This window comes from Nerophis lumbriciformis, linkage group LG38 (genome assembly GCF_033978685.3).
Source record: "Nerophis lumbriciformis linkage group LG38, RoL_Nlum_v2.1, whole genome shotgun sequence".
NCBI lineage: Eukaryota > Metazoa > Chordata > Actinopteri > Syngnathiformes > Syngnathidae > Nerophis > Nerophis lumbriciformis.
This window is the reverse complement of record NC_084585.2, coordinates 9,347,695-9,368,304: the sequence shown is the minus strand read 5'-3', so window position 1 is coordinate 9,368,304 and position 20,610 is coordinate 9,347,695. Positions and strand designations below refer to the sequence as shown.

At 40.9% G+C, this 20,610-nt stretch overlaps 1 protein-coding gene across 4 annotated transcripts in view; it reads right to left on the bottom strand.

The window, feature by feature from the left end:
• Nucleotides 1-7,199: 7,199 nt before the first annotated feature.
• Nucleotides 7,200-20,610, bottom strand: part of mbd5 (methyl-CpG binding domain protein 5) — a 68,907-nt gene continuing 55,496 nt past the window's right edge. For 2 of the 4 annotated variants that reach the window (XM_061932505.1, XM_061932506.1), the window contains exons 6-9: nt 19,606-19,835; nt 18,399-19,526; nt 12,458-12,531; nt 7,200-8,213 (exon numbers count right to left, since the gene is read on the bottom strand). In XM_061932505.1, the coding sequence (XP_061788489.1) occupies nt 8,009-8,213; nt 12,458-12,531; nt 18,399-19,526; nt 19,606-19,835 (1,637 nt within the window). In that variant the 3' untranslated portion in view covers nt 7,200-8,008. The remainder of the gene's footprint in view (nt 8,214-12,457; nt 12,532-18,398; nt 19,527-19,605; nt 19,836-20,610) is intronic. The other 2 variants (XM_061932509.1, XM_061932508.1) reach the window with 2 other exon arrangements.

Sequence of the window (20,610 nt, the reverse complement as noted above, 5' to 3'; positions counted from 1 at the left end):
ATCGAACCCAGGTTAAGAACCACTGGTCTATATGTTATAGTTATTTGAATGACTCTTACCATAATATGTTACGTTAACATACCAGTTGGTTATTTATGCCTCATATAACGTACACTTATTCAGCCTGTTGTTCACTATTCTTTATTTATTTTAAATTGCCTTTCAAATGTCTATTCTTGGTGTTGGCTTTTATCAAATACATTTCCCCCCAAAAAATGCGACTTATACTCCGAAAAATGCGGTAGAGATCAACACACAATCAAAGGCAGCAAACAGAGCAGGTCACCACACAAACACACCGGAGGCAGAATGAACTTTACCCAAAAAGCGTTTTATGTTCACAGCTGGACTAGTTCCTCCCCATCGAGTACGGTGAAAGCATCTGTAAAGCACGACTTTTGACGACGTTTAGCTTTCGCTCGAGTAAGAGATTGACCTTCATTGCTGCTACCAAATGTCTTCAAGTTGCCCAGGACGTCTCGTACAGTACGATTGCTGACAGCGCGTGCATGGTTGCTGTGATTCAGCCGGACCTCAAGGCTCCTCGGTGCGGATTTGTTCGAGAAAGAGACAAACATCTGGTTGGAGCGGAAGTACAGGTGTGGAAGCATAAACAGACAAAAAAAAAGGTCAAGTAACGAGAGGGGGTAACATGAAAGTACCGGCAAAGGTACTTTGGTTTCTGTATGGAAATGACATGATGGCTCTTGTGAGCATCTGAAGCAGCTTTGTTAGAGGTGAACTGTTGATCTCCACTCATTGGTTTATTGCACTCGTTTCATTCTGTACGACTTCAGCTCCTCGGCCGCGATCTGACTAAACAAGTCACGACGTCTCCTTCGGAGCGAGTAGTGTAAAAACGTCATTTATTAGCAACATAGGCAGCGGTCCGCCTTCTCACAGGAGCACTTTCATAAATAAGACATTGTGGAACAAAAACAAAGTAGCCTCACTGTCAAAGTGTTTTTCTGTTAAGTTCTTAAATAAAAAAGGGAAATATGCCCCGATGACTGAATAAGTGATCTGGTCTTCTGTTAAAACAAAACATACATATACATATATAAGGCTTGAGTTTTCAACTCTTGGTAGTGTTATTGCCATCTAGCACATTTGTAAAGCTCAAAATAAATATGAAGAACTGTACAGAAATAATTTACAACAAGCAAAAACAAAATAAAAGACAAAACAGAAGGCCTCTAAAAATGTGAGAATGGTTCACCCCCCCTGGAGTGTCACTCTTGATCATCTTAACATCAACTGACCACGTGAAAGTCATGAGGGGGGGAAAAGATGACATTCAAATGACAAAAAAACAAGAACCCTCCAGGATTTCACAGGATTTTTTTGTAATTGTTGCGGCCTAAAACGCCAGAGTTTGCAGACACTTTTTGAACACGTTGGGCAAAGGTTGTTTTAAGGCCCATTTCTCTCAAGCACATTGCATTGTGATTTTGCGAAGTTGTTACACACGTGGTTGAAATTGTTGGTGGGCTTATGCCAAAGAAGGGAAGACGCACAAAAATGACAGGACTTTTTTCGCCCTTAGCCTTTCTTGAGTGTTTTTGGTCATTGTCCGACTGAGACCAAGCTTTTACTTTTACTCCAGAATGCCTTATAATCCTATTTTTTTTAAGGTTCTCAATGCTTCATTTATGAATCTGTAAACATAAAGCTGATGAGACTTTGGAGCTTGTCAATTTGTATTTTTTGAAGTTATTACTTAACGTCAGTTTCTAGTTTTTGTGCATCCATTATGTGTTTTACCTTTTTCTTTCTTTCACAGAAGATGGCCAAAAATGTATCCATGTCTGCATGTAATCGACAGGGTATAGTTATTTAGCAACAATAGTCAAAAAGTTATGGGTGCATTTTGACGAGACTTTTGGGAAATTACATAAATGAAGGTTAAGGAACCCATGATTACGGTACTGTATTTTTCGGACTATACGTCGCAGTTTTATCATAGTTTGGCCGGGGGTGCGACTTATACTCAGGAGCGACTTATGTGTGAAATTATTAACACATTAGTGTAAAATATCAAATAATATTATTTATCTCATTCACGTAAGAGACTAGACGTATAAGATTTCATGGGATTTAGCGATTAGGAGTGACAGATTGTTTGGTAAACGTATAGCACGTTCTATATGTTATAGTTATTTGAATGACTCTTACCATAATATGCTACGTTAACATACCAGTTGGTTATTTATGCCTCATATAACGTACACTTATTCAGCCTGTTGTTCACTATTCTTTATCTATGCGGGAGCGCATATTGCCCGTCCCATTAAAAGGGGTGGGGGAGTTGCACTCATACACAATAAAAACTTTAATCTTACCCCGAACCTAAATAATAAATATAACTCGTTTGAGATGCTTACTATGAGGTTTGTCACACCGCTGCCTCTCCACCTGGCTGTTATCTACCGCCCCCCAGGACCCAATTCGGACTTCATCAGTGAATTTTCAGAGTTCGTTGCTGATTTAGTGACGCACGCCGACAATATAATCATAATGGGGGACTTTAATATCCATATGAATACCCCATCGGACCCTCAGTGCATGGCGCTCCAGACTATAATTGATAGCTGTGGTTTTACACAAATAATAAATGAACCTACGCATCGCAACGGAAATACGATAGATCTAGTGCTGGTCAGGGGTGTCACCACCTCCAAAGTTACGATACTCCCGTATACTAAAGTAATGTCCGATCATTACCTTATAAAATTTGAAGTTCTGACTCATTGTCAACAAACTAATAATAATAACTACTATAGCAGCCGCAACATTAATGCTGCCACAACGATGACTCTTGCTGGCTTACTGCCTTCGGTAATGGCACCATTCCCAAATTATGTCGGCTCTATTGATAACCTCACTAACAACTTTAACGACGCCCTGCGCGACACCATTGATAGTATAGCACCGCTAAAGCTTAAAAGATCCCCTAAAAGGCGCACCCCATGGTTTACAGAAGAAACTAGAGCCCATAAATTATCATGTAGAAAGCTGGAACGCAAATGGCGCGCTACTAAACTTGAGGTTTTCCATCAAGCATGGAGTGATAGTTTAATAACTTATAAACACATGCTTACCCTAGCTAAAGCTAAATACTACTCAAATCTCATCCACCTCAACAAAAATGATCCGAAATTTTTGTTTAGTACAGTAGCATCGCTAACCCAACAAGGGACTCCTCCCAGTAGCGCAGATTTCTTGCCGGGACATATGGTACAATACAATCGGCAAGATAGGCTGGAGCTAGACCGTGTAGTATTTTATACGTAAGTAGTAAAACCTTAAAGTCTGACCCCACTGTGGACTGGACTCTTACTGTTATGCTGGATCCACTATGGACTGGACTCTCACAATATTATGTTAGACCCACTCGACATCCATTGCATTCGGTCTCCCTAGAGGGGGGGTTACCCACATATGCGGTCCTCTCCAAGGTTTCTCATAGTCATTCACATCGACGTCCCACTGGGGTGAGTTTTTCCTTGCCCTTATGTGGGCTATACCGAGGATGTCGTTGTGGCTTGTGCAGCCCTTTGAGACACTTGTGATTTAGGGCTATATAAATAAACATTGATTGATTGATTGATTGAAATTGCCTTTCAAATGTCTATTCTTGGTGTTGGCTTTTATCAAATACATTTCCCCAAAAAATGCGACTTATACTCCAGTGCGACTTATATATGTTTTTTTCCTATGCATTTTCGGCCGGTGCGATTTATACTCGGAAAAATACGGTACGTTTTAGGGTGATCCTGATTATTTCTACTATGTTACCTTATGTTTACATTACAAGGCTGAACTTTTCTGTGTGTGTCTTCCGACGTCCCCGCCTCCAACCATTGGGACAAAGAGTGGAAAACTGACAAAAGGGTTCACTACGTTCAAATTTCAGGCTGCAACAAAACAAACGCGCCCAAGTGCTAAGACCGATGCAAAGAGTGAACCCTCTTATAGCCTGTTTAGAAGCAACAGACAAAAAAATTTAATTTATCCCTTGATTGGTTGGGGTTTTGTCAGTCTGTCAGTTAAAACCATAGCTCAAATGATTTGCGTTCCAACTTTCAGGAAATATCAGAAATGGGATAAGGAATAGGCCAGGGGTCGGCAACCCAAAATGTTAAAAGAGCCATATTGGACCAAAAATACAAAATAATAATCTGTCTGGAGCCGCAAAGAAAATTAAAAGTGTAATAATGATGGCAACACATAAATATGCCTTATTAGCACTCCATAACAAGTCAATTATATCAACAAAGCTCACCTGTGTGCATTCACGCACAGTATAAAATGTTTGGTGGACAAAATGAGAGAGAAAAATGAGTGGCATAAAACACGTCTTTCTGTGGCAGTCGGAGGAAGTTGTACATGTAAACAAACGGCATGGCGTAGTGGGTAGAGCAACCATGCCAGAAACCTGAGGGTTGCAGGTTCACTCCCCGCCTCTTACCATCCAAAAAATCGCTGCCGTTGTTGTCCTTGGGCGGGACACTTCACCCTTTGCCCCCGGTGCCACTCACACCGGTGAATTGAATGATGAATGATAGGTGGTGGTCGGAGGGGCCGTTGGCGCAAATTGCAGCCACGCTTCCGTCAGTCTACCCCAGGGCAGCTGTGGCTATGAAAGTAGCTTACCACCACCAGGTGTGAATGATTGATGGGTTCTACATGTAAAGCGACTTTGGGTACTTAGAAAAGCGCTATATAAATTTCAGTTATTATTAAACTGTTGAGTCACAGTCAACACGACGGTGAGTTCAAGGGCCACTGAAATTAGTAGGACAAAACGGCATGCGCCAAATACTCTCATCAGTGAAGCATAAACACAAACATATCAAACAATGGGCTTTCTAACAATTAGGAAGGTTTGTGTTGTGTTTTTCCTCCTACAGAAACCATGTTACAACAAAAAATTTATTTTCCACCCCATTTCTTTTCTATTTCTATACATTTTTGAAAAAGCTCCATGGAGCCACCAGGGCGCCGCTAAAGAGCCGCATGTGGCTCTAGAGCCACGGGTTGCTGACCCCCGGTATAGGCGATTCCATTTTGGGGGTGATCAGGATCACCGTTTGGATTCAAGATTTGTTTTTAAAGATTCTTTATTATTGGGAGGTAGCGCCTGGCGGAGCTCTGCACCCTCAGAGTGCTTTTCTACCTATCTAGGGTTTAAGTGTTCTATGTAACTGTGTCACATTAAGTATTGCATCTTTATTGAAGAGCCTCCATATTTTGTCAAATTAGCATTTATGTTGAGAGTTGTACGTCCATTTTACCACCAGGGGGAATGTTATCTCAGTGAGTAAGTTAGTAAAGAAGGCATTCTGCTCAGCTTCAGTCAGCTATTTCACGCCTTATAATGTTTGTGTGCTTTACAGGACCACAATCTTTCTACAGGCATCACATTTAGTTGCTGTTACCTGTTCCATCTGCTGCTATTTTGAAATATTTGACTGTTGTGCAACTGTTATTTTCCTGCCGTGCTTTTATTTTGAAAGATGCGTCATGCCAATGTTGCCAGTTAAAAAGTGCTTGTCGATCATAAACATTCGTTTTTGTTGAGAACATTGGGCAACTGTTGAAAGCGATTAAAAGTGGTGATTTGTGTTGTAAATGAAAGCCGATAAGAGATCAAACATCGATATCTGTCAACGTAAACAAGGACGTGAGGATATGGGTGGAGCAAGCGCACTGCAAAAACTGAAATCTAAGTAAGATTAAATATCTCAAATAAGGGTGATATTTGCTTATTTTCTGTCTGATAAGATAATTCTTCTCACTAAGCAGATTTTATGTTAGTGTTTTACTTGTTTTAAGGGTTTTGGTCCGAAATGATCTCAGTAAGATATTACAGCTTGTTGCTGAGATTGTATGACCTATATTTGAGTAAAACATGCTTGAAACTATTTTTGTCCAAATGTCCAAAACGGGCGGGGAAGAAGAGGTGAAAAGGCGGCCAAAATGGTCAAAAGTTCCAAATGTGTCCAAAATACCTCCAGTATTTTTCCAGAACCACAAGTGCCGCCGCCGGCCGCACGAGTCCCGGGATGCAAAAAATTTCCGGAACACACCCAGCAAAGTCCCACGGGAAGTGGGGGAGAAAATTGAGAAAAGTCGGCAAAAGTCCCCAAAAATGTTTAAAATACCTACCCAGGTTTGAGTCCCACATGGAGTGCAACAAGTCTTAAGATTTGTGGCACTCGAACCCGAGTGTGACTTTTTAACATTTTACCGACTTTTCTCAATTTTCTCCCCGCCTTCCCGTGGGACTTTGCTGGGCGCGTTTTGGACATGTTGGGCATCCCGGCCGGTGGCGAGACTTGTGGGACTCGAACCTTGCTCGGTATTTAAACATCTTTTGGGACTTTTGCCGACTTTTCCAACTTTTATCCCCCCTCCCCGTGGGACTCGGCTGGGTGTGTTATGGACATTTTGGGCATTCCAGGACTTGCGCGGCCATACATAAGATTTTATGTTAGAGTGTTTTACTTGTTTTAAGGGTTTTGGTCCTAAATGATCTCAGTAAGATATTACAGCTTGTTGCTGAGATTTGATGACCTATATTGAGTAAAACATGCTTGAAACTAGAATATCAAGTGTTGCAAAGCTGTGTCATCAACACTCACAAGTATAAAACTACTTTTTTAAAGTAATCATTTCTTATTTCAAGCATGAAAAAAAAAAAATCATGACTTTGACACAATTGTGTCTCATAATTAAAACAGATGACAGCCATAAGAGATAATAAATAGAAAATACGTACTCATATAGTAGTACATTTGTTATTAGTGAGAATATACTTATTTTAAGGTATTTTTGGGTTCATTGAGGTTAGGTAATTTTACTTGTTTTGGAAAGTCTTGACAAGCCAAATTTTCTTGTTCTATTGGCAGATAATTTTGCTTAGTTCAAGTAAAATACCCCTAATTTTTGTATTTTTTTTTCTTATTTTTGAACACTGACTTTTTGCAGTGCGGGGCAATCGCTTTTAAGTTTTTTGATCGCTCGATTAGCCAAAATGTGCAGAGAAATTGCGGGAATTTGACACATTTGAAAGGCTGCGAATTATTAGAGGGGATTGGTTGAATTGGCACGATTGCAACGTCACAAAATCCTGGAGGGTCTGACAAAGGTTCTAAAGGATGGAACAATCCACACACAACCTGCTAACCTGGGTTCTTCTAACAATTTGTGGAATTCAACCAAACCAAACAAAAAAACAAACCCAAAATGCAAAACAAATCAATGTCATCACAATGACGATGGCAATTATATGCTCTGCGATGAAGATTTACCAACATGAACACTCTCTGCTGGTAAAGTTCATTCTGTCTTTTTTTTTTCTTCCAATGAACACTTTCTGGTAAGAAGTAACTGAGAACGTTTTTCCGCTGCACGTGTACAAAAACAAACTCAAAGCAACCGTCTTACTGTTTTGTCATATAAAAGCCGTTTTCAGTATTTGTCGCTCACGTGCGGTCCTATGCAATCGCACGTCTGAATAGAAACCAAGACATTGGTACACTTCTGCTTTGTTTTTGTACAACAAAAGATAAAATGTGCATTAAGTACGCTTGTACATTACATTTACAATATTTACATACATTTCTTCATAATTTTACATTTCAGGATTACCTATTTACATAATGAAAATGTATCAGAAATATTTGGACTGTCTATTTTTCTTAAATATGTAAGGTAATGCTCAGGTTTTTTTTGTGTTTTTACTATCTTATACTAAAAAAAAATAGTTCAGTGAGCTGTAGATAAACTGCAACCTTTTCACGATGGTTCTCTCAATTTGTTCACTTTCTACAGTTAAAACTGCACCGGTGATTGGAAGTTCCAGCACCTTAAGTCAGTGAGTCAAGTCGATGATGTCATGGAGGGGCGAGGGAACACGCGGCGTCCATGTGTAGCACCCTGGGACAGCTCAGACGTCAGCGAGGCACCTCCGGAGGTTTTGAGGACCACGACACAATCATTGTTATCTGGAGATCTTCCTCCTCTTGGGCTTAGGCGCCTTCATTGGCCTATCTCTTGGCGGGATCTGGTGGCAGAGAGGAACATGAATGTGGGCGGGTGAGAGGCAACACAGGAGGTCAGCCATTGGACTCACAGTCGACATCTTATCCAGCTCACTCATGGCCTCGTGGATAGCAGCTTCCAAGTGATTATTCAGTTTCCCCGGCCTGGTGGACAAACATTTATGTATGATCAGTGACATCTCAGCAAATCGAGTGGGATGTGTACATGTTCGACGGAAACTGTAGCTGTGTCTCACTTATCAAGAACCCAGTCCATGCGGTTAACAAAGTGTGGGGTCCTGGCGAGCAACGTTCCCTCTAAGGCAGAGGTGGGTAGAGTAGCCAGAAATTGTACTCAAGTAAGAGTACTGTTACTTTAGAGATTTATTACTCAAGTAAAAGTAAGGAGTAGTCACCCAAATATTTACTTGAGTAAAAGTAAAAAGTATGTTGTGAAAAAACTACTCAAGTACTGAGTAACTGATGAGTAACATACACACTCATATCATATATATATATATATATATATATATATATATATATATATATATATATATATACATACATTGATATATACAGTATATAATTTATATTTATTTATTTTGCTGTTTTTGTTTACATGTTAAAGGTGTTTTAATGAATATACATGCATGTTTAACATATGGATTCCTTTCTTTCATGAAGACAAGAATATAAGTTGGTGTATTACCTGATTCTGATGACTTGCATTGATTGTAATCAGACAGTAGTGATGATAACGTCCAAGTTTTCAAATGGAGGAGAAGAAAAGTTCCTCCTTTCTGTCTAATACTACATGAAAGTGGTGGGTTTTTGGCATCTTATTTGTCCAGCTTCCATATTCGTTTTTATACACTTTACAAGAAATATATTGGCGGCAAACTCCGTAGCTTGCTAGCTTGTTTGCGCTGGCTTTCGGAGACTCTTATTTTGAAAGCGCAGGCGCGACGTAGCAGCACTTTTATTGTGAAAACAGGAACGTCCTCATGTGCGGTCAGTCTTTAGGCTTTTGACGGGATGTACGGTTGAAATAAAAAAAGTATCTTTTTTCCTTCACACTTTTGATTGATTAATTGAAACTTTTATTAGTAGATTGCACAGTACAGTACATATTCCGTACAATTGACCACTAAATGGTAACACCCCAATAAGTTTTTCAACTTGTTTAAGTCAGGTCATGTGACCACCTGGCTCTGTTTGATTGGTCCAACGTCACCAGTGACTGCATCTGATTGGTGGAACGAAGTGAAACGTCACCAGTAAGGCAGGCACTTTGAAGGTCTGTCTGACAGACCAAAACAAACAAAGCGTGCATTAACAGATCGATAAAAATTAGTAGCGAGTAGCGAGCTGAATGTAGATAAAAGTAGCGGAGTAAAAGTAGCGTTCCTTCTCTATAAATATACTTAAGTAAAAGTAAAAGTATGTTGCATTAAAACTACTCTTAGAAGTACAATTTATCCCAAAAGTTACTCAAGTAGATGTAACGGAGTAAATGTAGCGCGTTACTACCCACCTCTGCTCTAAGGTGCGCACCTGCGCAATTGCGCACTGCTCACGCGTCCTCTGCGCATAGCAAATCTATGCCGCGCAAAAAATCAAATCCCACTCTAAACAAAATAAACAAATCGTTTGTTTTGTATGATTTTGCAATGCAACTGTTAGTAATAGGTGACGAAAGGCGGCCACAACAGATAAAACAATGTTTGTCAACACTTAAATTGTTGTAACGTCTGTGGAGACACTTAAAGGAGGACAGGAATTCCATCGCTCCCTTTATTTAGCGAAATTGTTCGTCAGCCATAACCACACCAAAACAATGTGTAAAATACTTTTATCTAGCAAAACTGGTCATTGTCTATCGTACAAACCAAGCCAAAAGCAACTCTTTGTCATCTGTTGTATCAGGGGTGCTCATTACGTCGATCGCGAGCTACCGGTCGATCTCGGAGGGTGTGTCAGTCGATCACCAGCCAGGCATTAAAAAAATAGTCCTAAAAATGAGCGATCATAAATCTTCACTATGACTTCACTTTCGTCACTTGATTGACATTCACGGCACCCGAGGGTCTTCTGAGATGACGCTGGCTGCTGCCAGCTCATTAAAATTACCGACTGGAAGGCGAGAAACACTTTATTTCAACAGACTCTGGCGCCGTACCTGTCGTCAAAACTCCAAAGACCGACTGCACAGTTGCGCTAACAAAATAAGAGTCTCAGAAAGCTGGCGTGCACAAGCTAGCAAGCTACGGAGTTTGCCGACAATGTATTTATTGTAAAGTGTATACAAAGGAGTACGGAAGCTGGACAAATAAGATGCCAAAAACCAACCACTTTCATGTGGTATTGGACAGAAAGGAGGACTTTTTTTCTCCTCCATTCGAAAATGCGGACATTATCAGCACCACTGTCTGATTCCAATCAATGCAAGTCATCAGAATCAGGTAATACACCAACTTATACTCTTGTCTTCATGAAAGAAAGGAATCTATATGTGTTAAACATGCTTGTATTATCTTTAAACACCTTTAACTTATTAACAGTATCAACTATATGTGTTAAACATGCTTGTATTATCTTTAAACACCTTTAACTTGTTAACAATATTAACTATATGTGTTAAACATGCTTGTATTATCTTTAAACACCTTTAAGTTGTTAACAATATTAACTATATGTATTAAACATTCTTGTATTATCATTAAACACCTTTAATTTTTTAACAATATTAACTATGTGTTAAACATGCTTGTATTATCATTAAACACCTTTAAGTTGTTAACAATATTAACTATATGTATTAAACATGCTTGTATTATCATTAAACACCTTTATTTTTTTAACAATATTAACTATATGTGTTAAACATGCTTGCATTATCTTTAAACACCTTTTACTTGTTAACAAAAACATATATTTCATAAATAAGTAAATGTAAATTATATATATGAATGAGGTAGATCCCCACGACTTGATCAATTGAAAAGTAGCTCGCCTGCAGAAAAGTGTGAGCACCCCTGTGTTATATCAACAGCAGCCGCTTGCTCTCTCTCTCACCTGCACCAACACATACACTATGGCAATTAGCCACTGGTGCGTTTCTGTCCACACAAAAAGTTGGACAACTCCAACACCACACGTAAAGTGTAAATTTCAGGTGGTTTTACTATGACTCCTCAATCAGTGTGCTTATTCTACTGTCATTTGTTAAGAATGTTATTTTTTGGATATTAATCATGAAATGATGTTACAGGACTACATAATTGCTAATAACAATATTTATTTTACAGACAGAAAGTTAATAAACACTTCATCTCATGCAACATGTGAATGTTTTAAGGGGAACTCAATGTGGTCTCTGAAAGGGGTACACAATCTTTCCAAAGCTGGACCCCCACCCAGGCATAAAATACTATAGTGCATAGCTGATTAAAAAAAAACAATATATATGTGGGCCAAATCACATATATTAGAAAATAATCTCTTGAAATTGACTAGTCACTTGATTATAATAATAAGACATTTAAATTGTTATGTCAGGTTTGAGACAAATGTGCTGCTGGTATGACCACAGTGTTCACGTCTGTATTCCACTGAATGCTCAGAGTGTTTGTGCGTTTGCTCACACACATGAACAATTAGAGGGAACATTGCTGGCGAGGACGGTCTAGCCTACGGGACACGTCCTGGTTACGTCTGTTGTCCCCACCCTTACCCAGGGGGAGCTCCACAAACCACGTTAAACCCAGATTCCGATCCAACAAAAGTCTTAACTCATTCTCCTTCTATGCCACATCAATGTGGAATGCACTCCCAACAGGTGTAATACAAAGTGCATCTCTATCCTCCTTCAAAACCGCACTAAAACAACACCTCCAGGCAACTTCAACCCTTGACTAACACCCTCCCCCCTCCACATCCCACCTCCCCGGATTGTAAATAACCCTGGGGGTAAAGAGAGGGGCTAAGAGCACGGAGGATGCTCAACATTACGATAGATGGTGTCGTATTTGAACAAAAATGTACATCACTACTGACCTCCGAGCTTGGCATGTCTGCTTTTAGCTGTTTTAAATGAATAAATAAAGCTATACTTACATTTTAAAGTCGCTCTTTCCGCTCCGCATAGCGTTGCCATGTTGAAAATAACTTTCAGAGTTGAGCGTGCAAAGGATCTCGGGATTGGAAAAGACGCAAAGTGATGCGACCTTTCTGATAATGGGAGAAAAAGACATCTGTGGGCCGAATTCGAACGGACACTTGGAACTTTTTTGAATTGGGACAGCCTTCGCGCACCGCGATGACGTCAGCACCCCACAAAGGACGCACCCGCCAAATTTAGACACAGCTACTGTCACCTTCCATGTGTCCCTGCGAGTGTGCGTACTCACTTTAGGCCTCTTTTGGCTGCTCGGTCGAGTGCCTCCAAATCATGTGTTAAAGTTTTTAGCTTCTCCGGCTCCATCTGGAAAGACACAAGCGAAGACATCAATAATTGTTCTCATTGAACTTTTTTGTATTTTCTTCATCGTTTTTTTAACTGTTTTGGCAATTCATTTTTTATGGAAGAATAACAGAGCTTGCTCTTTGCAAATGCAGTAATACCCCAATTTTCGAAACCCTACTTTTCGCGTAACTTGAAATTTTCTGCCAGAAGGTCATGAACAGCCAAACATCATTCGTAAAAAAACAAGTCCGTTTGCCCACAAACATTCAACGGAATCAAGTGCCCAAACAAAGTATTCCACGACTCGGTGACTCAGTTTATGTATTTTTTTTATATAGTACAGCTGCAAAATGAGCTACCATGGGACCAAAGAAAGTTGTGAGTGCTAGCACTTTGATAAAGATGAGAAACATTATTGAACTCCAGAACTATTTGCAAAATACGATTCTGCCTTAAATGTCCATGTATCCATTTTAATTCCTCATTTACATGTGTTTCACATTGTTCTGCATGTACAGTAAAACTACAATCATTCTCTATACAATGTGTTTTGTGTTAACATATTTAAAAATATTTTGGGGACTCTAAAGTTGTCCTCTCCGCATCAAAAACGAGCAAGCCACGTTACATAAAAAGTATCGATATTGGCGTTGTAACGTACATAAAAGTAATTCAATTTCTCGTTACTAGGAAAACTAACAGTGTTAGTAACGCTGTCATTATGTTACATTATGTTACGAACATTGCGTGTACCTTATGTCAGTGCTGTTAATAACGGTTAATGTGGGTAGAGTGAATAGTTTTGTGAAATGTTTGGTTTTTTTCCATTGAAAAAAAAAACGCACAGTTCTTAAATGCCATCTTTTGGAGCGCTGTGCTGAATTCTTGTTCCATAATACATATTGTATGCAACTTGAATGAACTTGTTAATAATCTTAATAATAATAATAAACCAGTGAGGAGCGATGGCTCATATTATGATTTATTTCTACTTTTAGAACACTTCCCTGTGTTTTTTAACCTTTTTTGAGCCAAGGCACATTTATTTTCTTTAAAAAAAAAAAGCAGAAAACGTTAAAAAATTAAACTCCACCGGGTTGTCGTGCTTTATTTTGAGTTTGTTGTTGTTTTAGTTCCTGTCTTGCACTGTTATTTCGGTGGCCCTTCCTGTTTTGTTGGTGTTTTCCTGTAGCAGCTTCACGCCTTCCTTTGAGTGCTATTGCCTGACCTGCTTTCTATTGGCAAACAAGACTATTTCAGTTGTGCAGAGCTCAGTTGGTAGAGTGGCCATGTCCGCAACTTAGGGGTGTAACGGTACGTATATTTGTATTGAACCGTTTCGGTACGGGGGTTTCGGTTCGGTTCGGAGGTGTACCGAACAAGTTTCCACATGAACATATTAAGAAGCGTACCGCACGTTGTGTAAACAATGCACACCGAGGCACAACACACGGCATGCTAGCAGCGACCGGGCTAGGACAACATGTAAAAGCCAGAGCTGGAAGACCCTCCTGCCTCGTTAAGATCTCCTGTTTGGGAACACTTTGGCTGCGTGATACAACAATGGAGGACGGAGGTTTGAAGACATTGTTCAGCAGCTGCTTCTGACAACACCTCAAACATGCCAACCCATTTGAAGCGTCACCACAGCATTCAAGCAGCCTCTCCTCGGCGAGTCAGGCAGGGCTAAAGCAATAACAAATGTTTTTATAGCAACAGATTTAAGACCATATTGCATACCTGCCAACTTTTGAAATCAGAAAAACCTAGTAGCCAGGGTCCAAGGGCCGCAGGCCCCGGTAGGTCCAGGACAAAGTCCTGGTGGGGGGTTCCTTCGCCCCCCGACGCAAAATGATTATTAGCATTCAGACAGGTTAAAATGTTGCTAAAACCATCACTTTTCTATCAGTCACAGTGACTTTTCAAAACAAAAATATTACAGCAAAAATCATATGGGTTGATTGACATGTTTATTCTGTAAGCTAACTTCAATAGTTTGAAATTATTTTGACAGTTAATGCCAGTTATCCTGTCAACCTTTCACAAGACTTCAATTTGTTAATTGAAAGTATAAACAGTATAAACACTTTTTACAGTAAACAAATGGTAAAACAGTACTAAACAATTCCATTAAAAAAAAAAATTGGTGTCATTATTAACTTTCTGTCCAAGCTTGTATAATCTACTGCCTTGTTCAATTGTAAAAAATATTCTGTGCCTAAAATTCACATTTCTATCACAATTATCAAACGGCAAAAATATATGCCAATTACTCGGAATGCTGGATTTTATAGAGCGTGATTGGCTGCAGCGGGTCACGTGAGCGCGTGTGTTAAACTCGCGAGATTAAACGTGGAAACGGCGCAGGTAATATGAGATGTCATGAGAGGAAATATGGCTTATTTCCCACCCGTGTTACACATGGCATTCGGAATGGCTCGATAGGAAGTTACGGGAAGCAGTGTCGATTGTCATTGTTGTTACGCAATTTCGTGAATAAAACTTTAAAAAAAAAAAAATTTTTTTAATTAATGAAAAACCGTATTTTTTATCACTGCAACCGTAACCCGGAATAGGTTGATGAAAACCGTACTAATTACGGGAAAACCGGAGTAGTTGGCAGGTATGATATTGCATTAGAAACTAGATTTTACCCACTTCTATGGTGGAAGGAAACTGTTTAATGTTGCACTTTTTATATGTAGAAGAAAAGTTTTGTCATTTTATTTAATCCGAGCAACAACTTGAGGCAGTTTAATGTTGATTAACGTGAACCTCGACTTAAACAAGTTGAAAAACTTATTGGGGTGTTACCATTTAGTGGTCAATTGTACGGAATATGTACTGTACTGTGCAATCTACTAATAAAAGTCTCAATCAATCAATCAAAAAAAGCATTTTATATGTAGAAAGGTTTTGTTAAGAAACCATTCTGAGCCTTATATTATTTAGTTTTTATTTTATATATGTTGACCACATTAACCCTGGCAATGGACCCTGTGTGTATATGTATGTTATGCCATTGTTTACAAATTTGGTAAATAAATAACCAAAAAATTTATATTTTGTTGTTTTCTTACTGTACCGAAAATGAACCGAACCGTGACTTCTAAACCGAGGTACGTACCGAACCGAAATTTTTGTGTACCGTTACACCCCTACTACAACTTGAGGGTTTCAGGTTCAATTCCCGCTTTTGCCATTCTAGTCACTGCCGTTGTGTCCTCGGGCAAGACACTTTACCCACCCGCTCCCGGTGCCACTCACACTGGTTTGAATGTAACTTACATATTGGGTTTCACTATGTAAATATGGCGTCACATTAGTGCCAAAAATCCGAGCGCATAAAAACTGTTATCGCGCGCTGATTCTCCACTTCGTGCGCGTGCGCGACACCCTTTTGTGCGCGCGCGCTCCTTTTTGCGCGCGCGCGGTGCCTTTCTGTGCGCGCGCGGTGCCTTTTTGCGCGCTCTCTGTGTACTCCTGGCATCTCTCCTCGCGCTGTCATGTTTCTTTTTGGCACTTTGGGGGCGGGTATGCTTAGACGACCCCTCCTTTCTGATTGGCTGTGAGCATTTTTCATATGACCAATCATTCTCCAGCGTAGCAACGTTGTAGCCATCTTACCTCGGACATCTAGCCTCAATCATTACATTGATGTCAATGGTACATGTACTAATTACATTACCATAACTTGCTCGATTTTCGACCAATTTACAAACGGTTTGCCTTGTTACAAATCTTATTACATGTAGATATGACATAGGATGCTGTACCTGTTGAAATTACCTCTTTCGCTTTAAAAAAAAAAGACTTAATTGTGCAACATACCGTATTTTCCGCACTATAAGCCGCACCTAAAAACCACAAATTTTCACAAAAGCTGACAGTGCGGCTTATAACCCGGTGCGCCTTATATATGGATTAATATAAATATTTATTTTCATAAAGTTTCGGTCTCGCAACTACGGTAAACAGCCGCCATCTTTTTTCCCCATAGAAGAGGAAGCGCTTCTTCTTCTATGGTAAGCAACCGCCAAGGTAAGCACCCGCCCCCATAGAAGAGGAAGCGCTTCTTCTTCTACTGTAAGCAACCACCCGCCCCCGTAGAAGAAGAAGCCCCCGGATATTGCGTTTCATTTCATTTCATTTGTGTGTTTACATCTGTAAAGACCACAAAATGGCTCCTACTAAGCGACACGCGAATAACGCAGAATTTAAACTTACATCACAGATGGTGTCAAAAAACAAGTGAAGCACACAAATACAACACTCGCCGTCATTCCGGGTGGATTAACCAAAGAACTCCAACCGCTCGATATTGGTGTCAACAGGGCATTTAAAGCACGACTGCGAACGGCGTGGGAACAATGGATGACCGAAGGCGAACACACCTTCACTAAGACAGGGAGACAGCGCCGGACGACATACGCCAACATCTGCCAGTGGATCGTAAATGCCTGGGCGGATATTTCGGTCACAACTGTGGTCCGAGCTTTACGGAAGGCAGGATTCACAGAATTGCTGGACGAGACGGAGCCGGCCATTTTGGATCCCGTATTCGCCCAACTTTTTAATTCGGACACCGAAGGAGAAGAATTCGAGGGATTTATGAATGAAGAATAACTTCAGAAAGTGAGCGTTATGTTTATTTTGTGTGTTGTGACATTAATGTTCGAGCAACATTATGTTGCTATTGCTCTGCACTATTTTGAATTTTACTATGTTTGTGATTGCACATTTGCACATTACCGTACATTTTGGGAGTGAACAGAGTTGTTAGAACGCTGGTTTTTAATATATTATTAAAGTTTGACTGACCTATCTGACTGTTTTTTTGACATTCCCTTTAGCGCAGTTAGATGCGGCTTATAACACGGGGCGGCTTATAGGTGGACAAAGTTTTGAAATATGCCGTTCATTGAAGGCGCGGCTTATAACCCAGGGCGGCTTATGGTGCGGAAAATACGGTAGTTGTGTAGGGTCAGTGTTAGTCAGTTCTCTGATTATTTTAAACTGTTTCAGAATACATTATTAAAAGCTATTTTTAACATTTTAAAATGTATGTTATTGCTGGTGGACCAGTTCTGGCTGAAAGATGTGATTATGGTGTTTGTTGTCTTATTATTTATTTGGGTCACATTTTGTATTACCCTGTAGTGTGTTTATGTGGTATGAAATAACCTTCATCAGCACGTGACATTTTTTTTATCCACTTCTTCCTCCGTAAATATTGATACATATTGACGATGACCCGCCCTGCTATACTTCTGATTGGCTCTGAGCCTTTTTCAGCATTTTTCGCCTGACCAATCAGAAAGAAGAGGCCGTCTAAGCATACCCGCCCCCAAAGTGCCAAAAAGAAACATGACAGCGCGAGGAGAAATGCCAGGAGTACACAGAGAGCCCGCAGAAAGGCACCGCGCGCGTGCAGAAAGGCACCACGCGCGCGCAAAAGGGTGTCGCGTGCGCGCACGAAGGGGAGAGTCAGCGCGCGATAACTGTTTTTATGCGCTCGGATTTTTGGCACTAATGTGACGCCATATGTAAAGCGCTTTCAGTCACTAGAGAAAAGTGCTATATAAATATAATTCACTTCACTTCACAACTTTGCATCATTATATGTGTTAGTCTGCTCAAGAAAAGAAAAACAATTGCGAGAAAAAAAAAAGAGATCCTGGCGGCTTCCAGCTAGCCAACAGCATTATTATGTGACCTCATTTTAAGTCTCAACGTCAGGACTTCAGGGTAACCTGAACATTGCGTGCGATAAACACGGCCCTAGAGAAAAGATCAAAACTAATGAATAGGGAAAGTTGTAGCTGTTTTGATATGAAAGAATATTAGAAATCACACTGTTATCATACTGCAGTCTGGCGTCTCACCTTGGCCTGCTCCCGCAGTTGCATGGCAGCGTTGTGCATCTGTTCATCCCCTGCCAGCTTGGCTGGCCAGGGTGGGAAGCCTTTCAACTGGCCCCACACCAGTTCTCCCATATTGAAGGTTCTGGACCGGTAGTGAAGCAGCTCTGAGGAAGGTGAGTCTGGCTGCCGCAAGTCTTCCTCGCTACTCAGGCTCTTGGTGTCCGAGGGGCTGGGCGCCATCCCGTTGAACTGGCCGTTGTAGTGGCTGTAGTCTTTGGCGCTGGCTAGAGGTCCTTCCAAGCTTGTGGACGAGCTGGGAGACTGGTCATCACCTGTAAGTTCCTGTCGAGGCGGTCCAAAAACTTCTCCATAACCCCGGGTGTTGAAGAGCGAGGTTGTGCCATTAATGTGAACACAACGCTCCACTGTCTGCTCAAGACGCTCCTTGTAGTTGCTGTGTGTCCGGTTGCAGTTGTTAAAGCGGTAATTATCGTCGAGAAAGGTCTTGCCGTGACCCAAGGCCACATTGTGGTCAATGGAGCCATCAATAGGGCAGGGTGGGCCGGGCGGTAAGCTTGTGGGTCGCTCCATGCAGGGACTACTCCTCACCTGGGTGGAGCACTCCAAGAACTCCTCACTACCCCAGACGCTGTTGTTGCTGTGTGTGTCGAAGCTGCCACCATGATGAATTTCCCCCTCCCACTGCACTCTGGGAGTTCCACAGCCAAGGGACCGGAAGTAGTCCTTGGCATCTGGGCCATCTGGCGTTCTCTTCCCGAGATCCATATTCTTCTGGCCTCCAACTGGCCGCACCTGCCTTGTTCTGGCTTGTTGAGGTAAAATGTCCCCTTCCCCATGCAGAACTGCACTGACCACCTGGGGGAGATTGACAGGCTCCCCAATGGAGGCAGTGAAGGCACTCATGGCGCTGAGGGCAGGCACGGGGCTCGACTGTGTGGTCCCACTTACTGTGGTGGTGATGGTGACGTGCATCCCTTTACTGGCGGCATCCACTACAGCTTTATAGATGGCATCCACAGACTCCGGACCTCTGCCGGGTCCTCTGTCAGACCCGAGTGTTCCTGTTCGTAATCCTTCGCCCTGGCGTGGTTGCCCCTCGCTAAACTGAGGATGCGGCACCATCCCCTGCTGTAAACAACAGCAAAGTCACAAAATAACATTTGTTATGAACACTTCCACAGGTGGCGCAGATCTCAAATTATCCCACCTGGTAATTCTGGTAGTGGCAGACCATTGAGTCAACATTAGCGTGGCTGTTGTCTGCATAAGGTGGGGCTTCAGAAAAGTGCTGCTGACCCTGGTAGGATGGGTGGGAGGTCCCATGGGAGGCCCCACCCTGCTGCATGACCTGGTGAAGCTGCTTCTGGTACATCTGTCGTCCACCAGTATTGATGTGAGACTGCATGCTGCCGACACTGAGGCCAATGGAAGGGTTTCCTGCAGAGTAATAAGGACAAAGTATGTCAAATCAAACGTAGTGAAGCAATCCCACTCTTAGTTTGAGGCAAAAGTTTCACTCAAATGTAATTTGGTTCACATTTGGATACACTTACTCTGCAAAGACAATTTGATCTTTCTGACTTTATTTTCAGTATTTTAGGAAAAGGTACACTGCAAAAACTGAAATGTAAGTAAGATGAAATATCTCAAATAAGGGTGATGTTTGCTTATTTTCTGTCTGATAAGATAATTCTTCTCACTAAGCAGATTTTATGTTAGAGTGTTTTACTTGTTTTAAGTGTTTTGGTCCTAAATGATCTCAGGAAGATATTACAGCTTGTTAATGAGATTTGATGACCTATATTGAGTAAAACATGCTTGAAACTAGAATATCAACTGTTGCAAAATTTGGCCGGGGGCCGGGCTGTATATATGCGCACTAATTGACTGAAAGGGCACGCACTTGGCGCGATGATGTCATGTTATCCATGGAAAAATGCACTTTTAGACAATATGATTTGCCTGAGCTAGGAGACCCCGAGAGTAACAAGCGGTTGCCTTGTTGCCTTTCCATTAAGAAAAATAAACTAGTTTTTAGTGTAAGTTTGCTGGTTTCAAGAAATGTAATGCCGAGCGCATATCATTATGTCAAGATAATGGCACTAGCATTTACTTCATGTATGAATGTTTTCAACATATTGAGAAAAAAGGTCTCATTTTTTTTTTTCTTTCAAGAAAAGTACAGTTGTTATTAGTGAGAATATACTTATTT